This window comes from Arabidopsis thaliana, chromosome 3 (assembly GCF_000001735.4).
Source record: "Arabidopsis thaliana chromosome 3, partial sequence".
NCBI classification, from domain to species: Eukaryota; Viridiplantae; Streptophyta; class Magnoliopsida; order Brassicales; family Brassicaceae; genus Arabidopsis; species Arabidopsis thaliana.
In genome coordinates, this window is record NC_003074.8 from 7,510,093 (window position 1) to 7,522,613 (window position 12,521).

At 34.6% G+C, this 12,521-nt stretch overlaps 4 protein-coding genes and 1 non-coding gene across 10 annotated transcripts; 4 read left to right on the forward strand and 1 right to left on the reverse strand.

Annotated features, from left to right (window-relative positions):
* Positions 1-1,663: 1,663 nt before the first annotated feature.
* Positions 1,664-5,981, reverse strand: AT3G21340 (Leucine-rich repeat protein kinase family protein). Of its 2 annotated transcripts, NM_113029.4 has the most exons (13): positions 5,752-5,981; positions 5,113-5,650; positions 4,325-4,803; positions 4,097-4,241; positions 3,935-4,006; positions 3,760-3,831; positions 3,593-3,664; positions 3,303-3,487; positions 2,954-3,204; positions 2,727-2,853; positions 2,586-2,651; positions 2,311-2,500; positions 1,664-2,164 (listed from the first exon to the last, which is right to left on the reverse strand). In NM_113029.4, exons 1-13 carry the CDS (start codon positions 5,843-5,845, stop codon positions 1,756-1,758), a joined length of 2,700 nt encoding a protein of 899 aa, NP_188771.2. In that variant the 5' UTR covers positions 5,846-5,981; the 3' UTR covers positions 1,664-1,755. The 2 variants fall into 2 exon arrangements, with proteins under 2 accessions (NP_188771.2, NP_001325421.1); NM_001338528.1 differs by having other exon boundaries at positions 2,311-2,651.
* Positions 5,982-6,977: 996 nt separating this feature from the next.
* Positions 6,978-8,685, forward strand: MED6 (RNA polymerase transcriptional regulation mediator-like protein). Of its 2 annotated transcripts, NM_001161161.1 has the most exons (6): positions 6,978-7,273; positions 7,451-7,625; positions 7,733-7,802; positions 7,889-8,011; positions 8,091-8,200; positions 8,337-8,652. In NM_001161161.1, exons 1-6 carry the CDS (start codon positions 7,014-7,016, stop codon positions 8,493-8,495), a joined length of 897 nt encoding a protein of 298 aa, NP_001154633.1. In that variant the 5' UTR covers positions 6,978-7,013; the 3' UTR covers positions 8,496-8,652. The 2 variants fall into 2 exon arrangements, with proteins under 2 accessions (NP_001154633.1, NP_188772.2); NM_113030.5 differs by lacking the exon at positions 7,889-8,011 and having other exon boundaries at positions 8,337-8,685.
* A 6-nt stretch (positions 8,686-8,691) lies between these two features.
* AT3G21351 (uncharacterized protein) lies at positions 8,692-9,385 on the forward strand. The gene is made up of 2 exons (NM_001203016.2): positions 8,692-8,997; positions 9,096-9,385. The coding sequence occupies exons 1-2, from the start codon at positions 8,892-8,894 to the stop codon at positions 9,206-9,208; spliced, it is 219 nt and encodes a 72-aa protein (NP_001189945.1). The 5' UTR covers positions 8,692-8,891; the 3' UTR covers positions 9,209-9,385.
* A 387-nt stretch (positions 9,386-9,772) lies between these two features.
* Positions 9,773-10,457, forward strand: AT3G21352 (uncharacterized protein). The gene is made up of 2 exons (NM_001084727.3): positions 9,773-10,046; positions 10,150-10,457. Exons 1-2 carry the CDS (start codon positions 9,941-9,943, stop codon positions 10,266-10,268), a joined length of 225 nt encoding a protein of 74 aa, NP_001078196.1. The 5' UTR covers positions 9,773-9,940; the 3' UTR covers positions 10,269-10,457.
* A 1,356-nt stretch (positions 10,458-11,813) lies between these two features.
* AT3G00390 lies at positions 11,814-12,515 on the forward strand. 4 transcript variants are annotated; one of them, NR_143810.1, is made up of 3 exons: positions 11,851-11,966; positions 12,056-12,091; positions 12,199-12,505. It is a non-coding gene; the product is annotated as an uncharacterized misc_RNA (transcript). The 4 variants fall into 4 exon arrangements; NR_143808.1 differs by having other exon boundaries at positions 11,814-11,966; positions 12,056-12,515; NR_143809.1 differs by having other exon boundaries at positions 11,851-12,091.
* The last annotated feature ends 6 nt before the right edge of the window (positions 12,516-12,521 follow it).

Genomic DNA, 12,521 nt, shown 5'->3' on the forward strand with positions numbered 1-12,521 from the left:
TGTTTTATTATTTGATTGTCTATGAAAATCTTTGTAGAACGTGAACTCCATAGAAGAGAAGAAAACGGTTTAATTAAACTAAACCAAGTTTCCATTTGGAAGAGTCTCATAAGGCCTATTGCAACCAGCTATTGGAAAGAATTAAAATCCATCTTGTAATATAATACCATAGTAGTCATTTTTTGTGTTCTTAAAATTAAATTAGTTATCAACCCAATGAAGCAATCGAAGATGCAACCGACTAGGTCTGGACGTTTGGTAGTTTCTTATGAAAAGAAAGGTAACAATGTCGACTAACAACATTTGAAGTCAAAATGATTAAGTAGATAAAATATAATTCCGTTATTTAATATCATAAAATCATATATTCAAGTTGACTCCAAATTACAAACAGAAAACTCTAAAAAGCAATTATGTAGTATGTAAAAGTTTAGTATATAATAATCAAAAGAAAAAGTCAGGATTCGATGGGTGTTGCAAGCTGGGGAGATAAGAGAGATTGATCATTCATGTTGACTTTTTTAATTGAACGGTTATGGCCTTTTGTTTGTTTCCATGTAACATTTTAGACAAAGATGTCCCTTCGAAGCAACCTATTTTTAGAAAGTTTTGACATAACCTAAATCACTCTTTATATCACAATAAATCCGACGTTTTTGGTCCTACTAATCATAAGAGAAATCCTCCAAAGTTCTAATATGGTCCGCAAATCAAACCAACAACCTTATTAGCACACACATGTCCATTTATTAAACACATATAATCAAGAAAAAGTATCTTCTCAAATCAGAGGATAATACATTTTGGTGACGAAAGCTGGATATTTTTGATTTCATCAACTTGGCAACTTCTTCACTTATATTGGAAAAAACAACATCCAGTTGTCCACAATCATCAAATGATATGGTATACCTCTCTAGTCTCTATTATCATCCTCATTTGACTTTATTATTCATCAACTTGTTCTTCCTTCAGAAAATGAAATCCATTTCAACTTTTTTTTTTACTTTAAAAAAAATATATTTTTTCTTTCTCTTTAATTATTCCACATACAACAATACACTGATAATCTTTACGTTAAATTTATTATGCACTAAATTAGAATGCTACTAGATATCAACTTTGACTACATCGTAAATTTTGGTGGACAAATATGATATATAGTTAAAATAAACTAAAAATGGAAGTTGTTGTATAAAATGTACGTGTATAAATCATTTGTAATGTCTTATTTTGGAACTATCATATTACAAATAAATAACTGAGTCAGTTAGAAAAACCATACAGAGCAATAGGCCCAGGATGAGTCAAATATGATTTAACGTACAGAACAAGTCACTTTTATATCAAACAATGACGTGAACTGAGATAGAAGATGGTCGTAGCGAGCAATTGGCAGGTGCGCGCTTCTTCCCCTCGATCATATTTGAGTCATCCCGGGCCTATTGCTATATATCTAGAGCTTCGAAACTTTGATCACAAGAAACGTATAAACATGTCTCATCATTTGCTTTGTTTATTCCACTAAGATTACATCCATTTCTACTACGTTTTCATTCTGCAAAATAAATTAAAGAGAGTTATGATTGGACTTTATCCTCTTTTTTTAACCGTAGATCGAGTCTATGCTGCTAATCTTGATTCCAATAAATCACATTCATTAATGACATAAATTCATTACAAAACTTTTAAAATTTTCCTTTGAAAATAACAAAAATCCACTCAAGAAAACAAAGATAAAATGACTCTTGCAGTCTAACGAGCATCAGGGGTAGCTCCAATATCAAAGTTCATGCTGACTTCTATTGAACTCTCTGAGTTCATGTTTTGACTCGTTCCTCCTCTTGCGTTTTCATATGACAAACATTCGTTTAATTCGATAACAACTTGAGACATTGTTGGTCTTCTAGCTGAAGAAGGATTTAGACATGACATTGCTAGTTCAACTGCTCTCCAGACAGAACCAGAGTCATAATCACCATAAAGTTTTGGATCCATAATGTTTTGAATGTCTCCTTTTGTAAGCATTAACCCCACCCATTCTGCTATATGTGGTTTTTCACGACTTTGATTGATCACAAGTTGGTTTGTGATGATCTCTAATAGTACAATTCCAAAGCTATAAACATCACTTTTCTCGTTCAACCAATTTGTTCGGTAATATCTGCAAAATCAATATTTATCCTATTAAAAATAAAAAATATATATGATATCCTATCAAGTGATGATACTCATGATAGATGAAAACTAGCAATTACCCTTAAAATAAAATTTAAAAGAAAATCATTGCCCAACAATTATGAAACTTACTCTGGATCAAGGTATCCAGGAGTTCCAGCAACAACTGTTGACACATGAGTTTCTCCTTCAATTGGAAAAGATCTCGAAAGCCCAAAATCAGCTAGCTTAGCATGGAGGTGTTCATTCAACAATATATTTGTGGTTTTAACATCCCTATGAACCATTGGTGGTTTGCATCCATTATGCAAGTATTCCAAACCTATGCAACAAATTTCATTTTCATCAAGGGTTAAGCAAATGAATAGAGGATACAAGCAAAAATTATATTAAAACTCATATCAAACCTTGGGCAGACTCGACAACTATTTTTAGTCTAGTTTCCCAATTTAGAATAGATCCACCTCGCTTTCCTACATTTGAATCAACATATAAATATGTGAAAACACCACAACAAATATGTATTTGTAGCAACTATAAATACTTACCTGACATATGTTCTCTCAAGTCTCCGTTAGCCATGTACTCGTAGATAAGAGCCAAGTTTTCTCCTTCATCACAATATCCAACGAGGCCAACCAAATTTTTGTGGTGAACTCTGAGAAGAAGTTCCACCTAGAGGAGTGGAAGAGCAATACATCAAAATTTGACATGTTACTCTAATAAAACGATAGTGTTTCTACAAACGTTTCTTAATAACCTTGCTAAAACTTACCTCTGCTTTGAATTCTTTATATCCTTGAGAAGATGAGTGTGAAAGCATTTTAACGGCTACTTGTTCAGTATTATTTACAGTTCCATGATAAACCATTCCAAATCCTCCTTTACCAAGAACTCTTTCAAAGTTATTTGTCATTGTTACAACCTCCGAATATGTAAATCTTCTGTTCTTAGTCATTATTGCCGACTCTGAAGATCTGATTGTTCTAACTTCTGATACTTGAGTATATGAAGATGGACCTAAATCTAATGTTACAATGCAACAGTATAATGAGACTTTTTATACATAGTGAACATATGTATTGCAGTATTCAAGGCAATTTAAAGGTTCTTTTTGTGTATACCTTGACTGTTTGATGTCTTTTTCTTTTTGAAAATAAAAAAGAACGCCAATGCAGATCCAAGAACAACCACAAACGCAACTGATGCAACAATCGGTATTACAACATTCATTTTCTTGGCACCACCATTGCCAGCTTTGTTTACACATAATCCATCCGGACAAATCAGATTGGCGTTTCCTTCAAGACTATGAGTTACCAATGTTGAGGAAAAAAAGAAATTTACCAGTCATTTAGGAGACTTGAGCACAAATTTTATATAGTCATGAAAATATTATATGAGAAAAGCTTACATTAGCTTTAGTCCTTTCTTCTGTAAAAGGATTTGAGGAATAGAGCCATTAAAATTGTTCCCACTTAAATTTCTGTTAAGATAGACACAATGTTAGAAACATAGGCAATCTTGTAGTGCGAAGAGGCTAATAGATTATAAAAAATTGTCTTGTTTAAAACGACTCACATTACTAAGAGTGATTTTATGTCAGCAAGAAATTCGGGTATTCCTCCCGTCAAATTGTTATTTGACAAGTCTCTACATAAGCATTTGTAAGTACAAAAATATGTTATAAACAAGATACAATTAAGGTGAACAAATAGTTTTCATTATGCTCAGTTTTGAAATACGAAATACTTACAGTTCTTGTAGGTGTGTCAGATTCTGAATGCCTTGCGCGATGATCCCCGTTAAATGACTTGACGATAAGTTTCTAAAGACATATTTATGCATGCACACATTTCATTTACAGATGATAAAATCATGTGACATAACTAATACAATAATTTAAGATTGATCTTACAAGGAAGTGACAATAGGCGGCGTGGAGTTATCTAGATTATTGCAGTTTAAACCCTCCCACAAAAACTGTTTAGGAACGCATGGATCTCCTTGCCAGCTGATTTTACTTAATCCATAAGTGCTTTGGATACTCTTGATAGCAGCAACTAGAATAAAGTTATTGTTGCATCAAAAAACAACCCATGAAATTATATTTATAGAGGAAATTGATTGAAACATATAGACTTACCATCATCTGGATTTGTTTCCATCTGTGGAAAATCGATCACGGTGAAAACCTCAAGAGCGTTCATGAGAGGAGGAAGAGTAGACTTAGGTGTTTTCGTCAACTCCAAGAGGCATGTCCCATCTTCACATTGTTGTGGTGTCGAATAGAAAATGGTTTCGGTGGCTAACGTTTTAGGGCTGTAGCGTTCATAAGCAAGTTTTCCATTCAACGTCACTTTGAATTCTCGGGTATCGAGGGACCGTAGAGTTTGAATCTCGGCAAAATGCATGTACACATAAAATTGGGTTGTGGAAGATGGCAATAACCATGAGAAGTTCCATGTTCCAAAAGTACTTATAGGCGTTGAGGCTGACGCCATCACAACTTCTGGTGGTGCATAACCATTAGAACTGTTTATATTCAGATTGGTTGTTAACTCTGTCCACTCTTTTGCATCAAAGAATGGATACCATTTACGATCATTGACATCATCAGGGTACCTATCAAAAATATTTTTGTCATGTATTAAAGACTAACATTTTACTTAAAAACAAACTTACTGAAACAAATCAAAATCCATATTAATAAACCAAGATGCTAGAAAAATGTCTATACCAAATGAACCCAATCCGAGTTTTGTGCAACCAAAAACCTAATAAGTAATTATAATCTTTAAACTTCAATATATACACTAAATTTATTAAAGGTTTAAAACAAATAATCTTCGTTAAAAAGTTTATCCTAAACGGATCAAACAGAACCAGAAACCAAATTTTGTTCATGATTAAGTGAAAGGGCGTGATTCATACCGTATGTTTTGGCCTGAACCGCTGAAATAATATCGGAAGAAATACTTCAGAGAGCCACTCTGAGTATTGTAAGTATTGTTTTTAAGTGGTCGTAGCTCTAACGTATTAATCATAGGTGAGCTTGTTCCTGTCTTAACAAGACAGACCTGGAGAGACTTAGATATGGTCTTGTGGATAATCTCCTGGATAGTACCATTGGTCCGTCCATTCATATCAACCGTTACCCATAGATTCGGACCAAGGTAAAGATCGAAACTCGGGGGATTGTTAAGACCATCGTAGTTACCATACACAAATACAGCTTTGATCAGATAGTTTGTGTCTTGCGTGACATTCAAGGTATAGCAGTTTCGGAATCCGTCCGGGAAGTATCTAAGCTTCAAAGACGGTTTACTGAAGATCGACTCGAACGCTTTCTGGATTCTTCCAGTTTTGCCACTCTGCACGAAACCATCGTCCGTCGAGTATGTTAATCCGGTTGAAGGATCGTTGTAAGGAGGCTCATTTGGCAATGACCCGCAATCCAAACTAATGAATCCTAGTAACACAAGCGAACAAAATGTATCAGAAAACTAAGTAAGAACATAATTTCGACGAAACATTATCAAAAACAACAAAGAAATGTGTATATGTATATACCTTTTTGGTCTTGTGCTTCAACGAGGTGTAAAAGAGCATAGAAAGAGATGAAGATCAACGCACATAACCTAATTGCTTGAGGATGGTACTCCATTATTCTTCTATGAAACAAAAGAGAGAGACATTTACAAAAAGAAAAAGCAGAGGTTTGAGATATCTAGGCAATAATGGAAATTATTGAAAACTAATAAGCACGACGTTATTTTTGTAGGTCAACTTATGAAAAAAAATATGTATACAAGAGTCGGTTGTCTCGAACCTAAATAAAACTAAACTAATATGTTTGATTTGATTAACATTCTATAAAGATTTAAAAATTAACGATCCAATAATCTTCCAATGCCGTTTAGTTGATGTCAATGTCCTGTTTTTTAACGTTGTATTCGTACGTATGCATAATGCACTAATATATCTTATTTTCGACTAAATAAATCAAATTGAAGTAAATAATATAACTTGGTTTTTGCTTTTTGTATTCAATTCAGTTTTGGTTAGGCGCGTTTGTTAGGTTTTTGATTTTTTTTTCTTTTCTTTTAGTTTATATACATAGAATCCATATTGAACAATATCTTGGTTTGGTTTGGTTCGACACACTTTAGTTTTAATTTGAATTCCAATTTCCAGAAACTGCCATCCATATTCCATGGTAAGAAACAAAAAAAAAAAAAATCCAATTCAATGGCAAATGAATAGCCAAATAGGTAAGCTACAACGTGGAAGACTAATTTTACATTGTTTAAAAAGAAGCAAAGATTGTGAGGATCAAAATGGTTCCAAAGGCCCAACAATCACAACAAACTTTGATAAAAAAAAGAAGTAAACGTAGCAATTGGCTTCGCTAGCTGGAAGCTGGTCCAGGGAGGATACGTGCATGGAACACACAACAAAACCTTCTTATGATTTAAATGGTCGTTGACTTTTGACCCTTGTGGTTTTTTGGACAAAACCCTGTGTTTTTATTTCATTTCTATAAAAAAGATTTATCTGCCTTTGTTATGTTTTCTTCTTATTAATTAAGTTATCATCGGACAAAGTTCAATTACTAGTTATTAAAAAAAAAGGTTCTATAGTTATTATAAGTTTGTAACAAAAAAAAAAATGTTGTCAGAATCAGTTGATAACACATTTGTCTAATTCCTTCAATTTTGGGCCAATGAAATTCGAAAGCCCAAATTACATAATGGGCCGAACCATATTATTCTCTCTCTCGCTCTCTTTCTTTCTCTGTGCTCTTCTCCTTCACGGCGAAGTGACTCACTTCCATGGATTCCTCTCTGCTCTCGGCGGCTACGGCCGATACCTTCAACGGCAATGCGGCGGATCAAATTCCTCCTCCGTTACAGCCTCCGGGAACGGATATGACTGGAATTTCCTTCAGGGATCAGCTCTGGATCAATTCATACCCTCTTGATCGTAACTACATCTTCGATTACTTCGCTTTGTCTCCTTTCTACGATACAACTTGCAACAATGAGATTCTTCGGAGAAGATCCATTCACCCTCTCGATCTCTCTCACCTCTCGTAAGCTCCTCCTCACTGCTCTACAGATAGGGTTATGTTGAAACTCATAAAGGTTTCAACTTTAGGTCGAATTAGGGTTTGGTCTCACCTGGGATACTGTTAGAGAAATGGAGATAGATTTAGGTGGAGAATTTAGTGACAATGTTTGATTGAAACCATTGTGATTATATTATGTAGGAAGATGACAGGTCTAGAATATATGTTAACTGATGCTACTGAACCAAACCTGTTCGTCTTTCGTAAGCAAAAGAGAGATGGTCCTGAGAAAGTCACACCGATGCTAACATATTATATCTTGGATGGTTCTATTTACCAAGCTCCTCAGCTTTGTAGTGTCTTCGCAGCTCGAGTTGTAAGTTTCTTCCTCTTTTGATTTGTGTGTTGCTGATGATAGTTGTCTGTTTTAGTTTCTGAAACGTTTTGTTTTCTTCTCTTTCTCATTTTGTATGTTTGAATCAGAGTCGGACTATTTATAATATATCCAAGGCTTTCACTGATGCTGCATCGAAATTGGAGACCATTAGACAAGGTAAGGTTTCGTTCTCTTCCAAAAGATCGATGGCTTTGTATGAAACTGGACGAAATATATATGTTGTTTGTATGAACTATTTGTAGACTTGCAAGTGTGCTTAGTTGCAATAGTCTTAAGTTTATCAGTTAACTTAGGAAGCTACTTTTTGTTGATTTTCAAGCTCATGGCCAATGGTGAACAAGTTTATGGCTTTAACAAGTTCTTGTGTAACAGTTGCCCTTTGCTGCAACTTGAGGTAGATAAATTACTTCATCAGTATTGTGATTTTTTATCTATATGTTCTAGTTGATACTGAAAACCAGAACGAACCTGCTGAGTCGAAGCCTGCTAGTGAGACAGTTGATCTAAAGGAAATGAAGCGAGTCGATGTCATTCTTACCTCATTATATCGCAAGGTACATTTGTATTTGTGAAAAAATCTACTTACTGTATCACTAAAGATCTCTTGTTGGCATGACGAATGTTACTGACTCTACTTCTTATACTTCTCTTCTGATTGTGAGACTTGCTTTTTTGTGTTGCGTTGTGCAGTTAGCGCCACCACCTCCACCCCCACCCTTTCCTGAAGGTTATGTTAGCCAAGAAGCATTAGGAGAAAAGGAAGAGCTTGGAACACAGGGAGGAGAGTCACAACCGCCTCAAGTTGATCCAATTATCGATCAAGGTCCTGCTAAAAGAATGAAGTTCTAAGCTCATCAAAATTGTTTCTTCATCTATGCATGTATAGAATTTTTAGGTACTAGCAAAGGCTCTTCTACTTTTTCGCATTGTTTAATCTGAACTCCTTACACAATTGTTGACATGATTACTTCTCATAAAGTTTCGCATATGAAAGTCATCTCACCGCAACTACCTCAAGGTCAACTAAGCAATAATTGCAGCATGTATTTATTTCAGTATCTATCATGTAGATGGCTTATTTTGGTCAACGGTAACTAGATTTGATCTTCTTGGCCAACTTGTTCAGTTTACTTCCTCTCTCTTCCCCGGCTATATAGTCATCTTCACACCATGGTTTCAAGTTTCAACAGCAGCTAATCGGTTTCGTTCACTCACATTTTCATATTCATACATCTTAAAGCTGCGATGAAAACCGGGTCAGCAAGGTCTACCATCCTCCTATATGTTTTATTTCTCGCACTGGTCTTGTCTCCAACACTTCCATGTCAAGCAGCTAGTGTCCCTCTAGGAGGTAAGCTAATTAATCTCTGAAATTTCTCCCATCTACTATCACTCTCTCTGTTTTGGTTTTTCATAGGGAGAAATTGATTTATTAATGGAAAAGTGAAGGGCGTAAGATGATGGCGCCACCACCACCTATTCTCATGTGTACACAGTGTGCATGTTGTGCACCGGCTCCACCCGGTTCTTGCTGCCGTTGTGGCTGTTCTGGTGGTCCCTGAAGACTCTGACTTATGCTATCCAATGTGCTATCCAAGGTCCTTAATTCCTTATAATATGTATGAACACGTAAACAAAAAGTGTATTCTGTGTTTTGAATAATAAAACCTTTGGGTTCTGCTCAGTACTTATATGTTTATAAGTTAGTTTTGATGTCCTCCTTGGAGAGTTGATGAACTACTGTAAAAAATTAAAAATGTCGAAATCCTAGAGTTCACAACAATGTCGAAGTTAATCTTTCGGGTTATGAATGTAAAACCATGTTTACAATACATGCATCTTTGTTTGAAGTTTATAAAAGTCAGCTAAAAATGGTACAAGGTTATTTCTTCATCTATGCTTGTACAGAATTTTTAGGTGCTAGCAAAGGCTCTTCTATCATCGTTTAATATGAACTCGTTACACAAAGTCATCTCATGCAAACTACCTCAAGGTCAACTAATCGCAATAGTTGCAACATGTATTTATTGCAATATCTATCAGGTAGATGGTGATATCAGAAGATAGTGTATATCAATTACCGTGTGAAATCAAAATATAGCTGCATCATCAAAACTAATGGCTTATTTTGGTCAATAGTAACTAGATTTAATCTCTTAAATATTTTATTGCTAAGTCCTCTTCTTGACCAAACGTCCCGGCTATATAATCATCCTCTCACCATGGTTCCAAGTTTCAACAGCAAATTGGTTTAGTTCAATAAGATTTTCACATTCACACATCTTAAAGCTGCAATGAAAACCGGGTCAGCAAAATCCAACATCCTCCTATATGTTTTTGTTCTCTCACTTGTCTTGTCTCCAATACTTCCATGTCAAGCCGCTAGTGTGCTTCTAGGAGGTAAGCTAGTTATCTATGAATATCCTCCACTATACTGTATGTATGACTCTCTCTCTCTTTCAGTTTTTTAGAGGGATTAATGATTTTATTTTTCACTGAAAAGGTGGAGGGCGTAAGCTGATGGCGCCGTCACCACCAATTCGCATGTGTCCACAGTGTGTATGTTGTGCACCGGCTCCACCTGATTCTTGCTGCCCATGTCGTTGTCCAGGCGGCGCCTGAAGACTGACGTTTGCTCTCAATCAAATGGGTTATTTTGATGTGTTAAATATGTGTAATCTTTATAATATGTATATATAAGTAAATAAAAAGTGTAATCTTTGTATTGTGAATAAAATAACCTTGGGTTATGTTGAATAGTTTTACTATAAGCTAGTTTTGATAGTAACACACTTTTATACATTGTTTTCTTAGTTGGTGATAATGGGATCACAAAAGATTTGATATTATTTGGAAAGAATGTTTGACAAAAAATATTAAGAATAAATGATTCTTGTTTTTAGAAAATCGTGTGAAAAACCCTCTTCATTATCCCATAACCGATACGTATCATTTCAATCTTCATCTTCGTCACTTACTTACGAAATCTCAAATGACCTTTTCCCATTATTTTATGTTTTAATTGATTTGCATATTTGTTGTGTTGTGCATGTATATATAGACTTGACTATAAGCATTTGAATGTAATAACCAATACTCACTTGTACATGAATTTTTTTTTATAGTTCTTCAAGATGACGAGTAAACATGTTTATTTTTGTAAAAGTCCACTTTGTACAGTAACACGCAGCCAAACAGCGCATGAGAAAAAAGAAGTAAAAATGTATTTTCCATCGTTCATAGTTCAAAGTAGAGTGTAGAGATGTGCCTCTTCCGGTCCTATCACTGGTTTTGAAGCTACAAGTAAGAGATAACAAACTTTCATGAGTGTTACTACAGCGCCGTCATTCATCCGAAACTGAGATGTGAGTGACAAATAAGATTGATGAAACCACCAAAGTGGTGTCGTGGAGGAAGGTCTTAGCTCTACCACTAAGCCAAGCAAGATAGTCGAAACTTCACATAAACGAGTTAATCCGGTTGCGATGACACTTTTTTCTAAGAGAATTTGCTAAAACTCAAAGTATTACTGCAATTAATTGTCTTCTACACTACAAGACTATATGAAGTGTAAAGTCTCTTGATTGAGTGAAAAAGTTAAAACTTGAAAAATTAAATTTTTCTTCGGACCAATCCTGAAAACGTGTTTGCGAAATGTTAATACATACGTGAGATCACACCTAGTTTTGTAGAAAATATATCAACTATATTTTTTCTGTGACAAAAAGTTTTATATTATATTAATTTGGATTTCCAAGTAGATATGCAACTTTGACTAAAAAAAAATATAATTTGATTAAGAATATAATTTGCAACTCGAATATGCATTATTATAAAGAGTTCCTATTATCAACAATTGGAAAAATTCGCTATGAGTCACATGACAAGATCACAAGATAGCATACTTCGAGCCTTCAATTACTACAGACAAAAGTATTTAATAGTATCGTACCTTTGACTTTAAACATCCTTTGTATGTTAACAATATTACTGACGTCTTAAGATAATTCAAGAGTGGCAAAAAATCCATGCACAAAAGCTTTAACTACATTATCTCAAATTAAAAACAGGATTCAAACAACAACAAAAGTTGAACAAAAAGAGTAAAAGACCATGGGAAAATGTATTATTTTCGTCAATTCTTATCTCCTTATTTTATCTACTAACATTCTATAAATACACACTTAGACATATAAGCTTATAGAAACCAAAAACCATACTCAAGACTCATTATGACTAGCTCTATGAAGAAAATGATTCTTATCATTTTCATCACAACCATGGTTTTATCTCCGACAAGTTTTATCTCTTGTCTCGCAGGTAAGTAAACTGCTTAGTTAACTGATTTAATTTGAGAATTTACCTATCAATTTAGAGTTTTTTTTATGTATCTCTATTCGCATATGAAGATGTTCATGCTACTGAAAGTCCCACCGAACCAGCAGGCAAGAACATTGACAAACCTCATCACTAAATAATCAGAACATTAATGAGAGCATTTTCAATATTAATTTATCTTATTTGTAAACATTTTTTAATGATTATTTTGTAGCCTCTCACGTTACTGGAGGTGATAAAGTAGCATGTCCTGCTTGCCGCTGCTGTGAAGGCCCAAAACCTCCACCGGGAACTTGTTGCCGTTGTTGTTAAATGTTAATTAAGCTCAAAAATCAACTTCCTCGTAAACTTTAGTTAAGCCTCTTAATTACTATTAGGGTTCAATATCTACTTATGTTGTTGTAGTGTTGTGTATTCGTACTTGTCTTGACCAAATAAAAGTGTAGCTAGCCGCTTAAATCCATCCGTTGTTAGGATGGTGCTTTGGCCAAAGTGATTCGAATATACCTTTTATACACAAATACATGTTTAGAATGA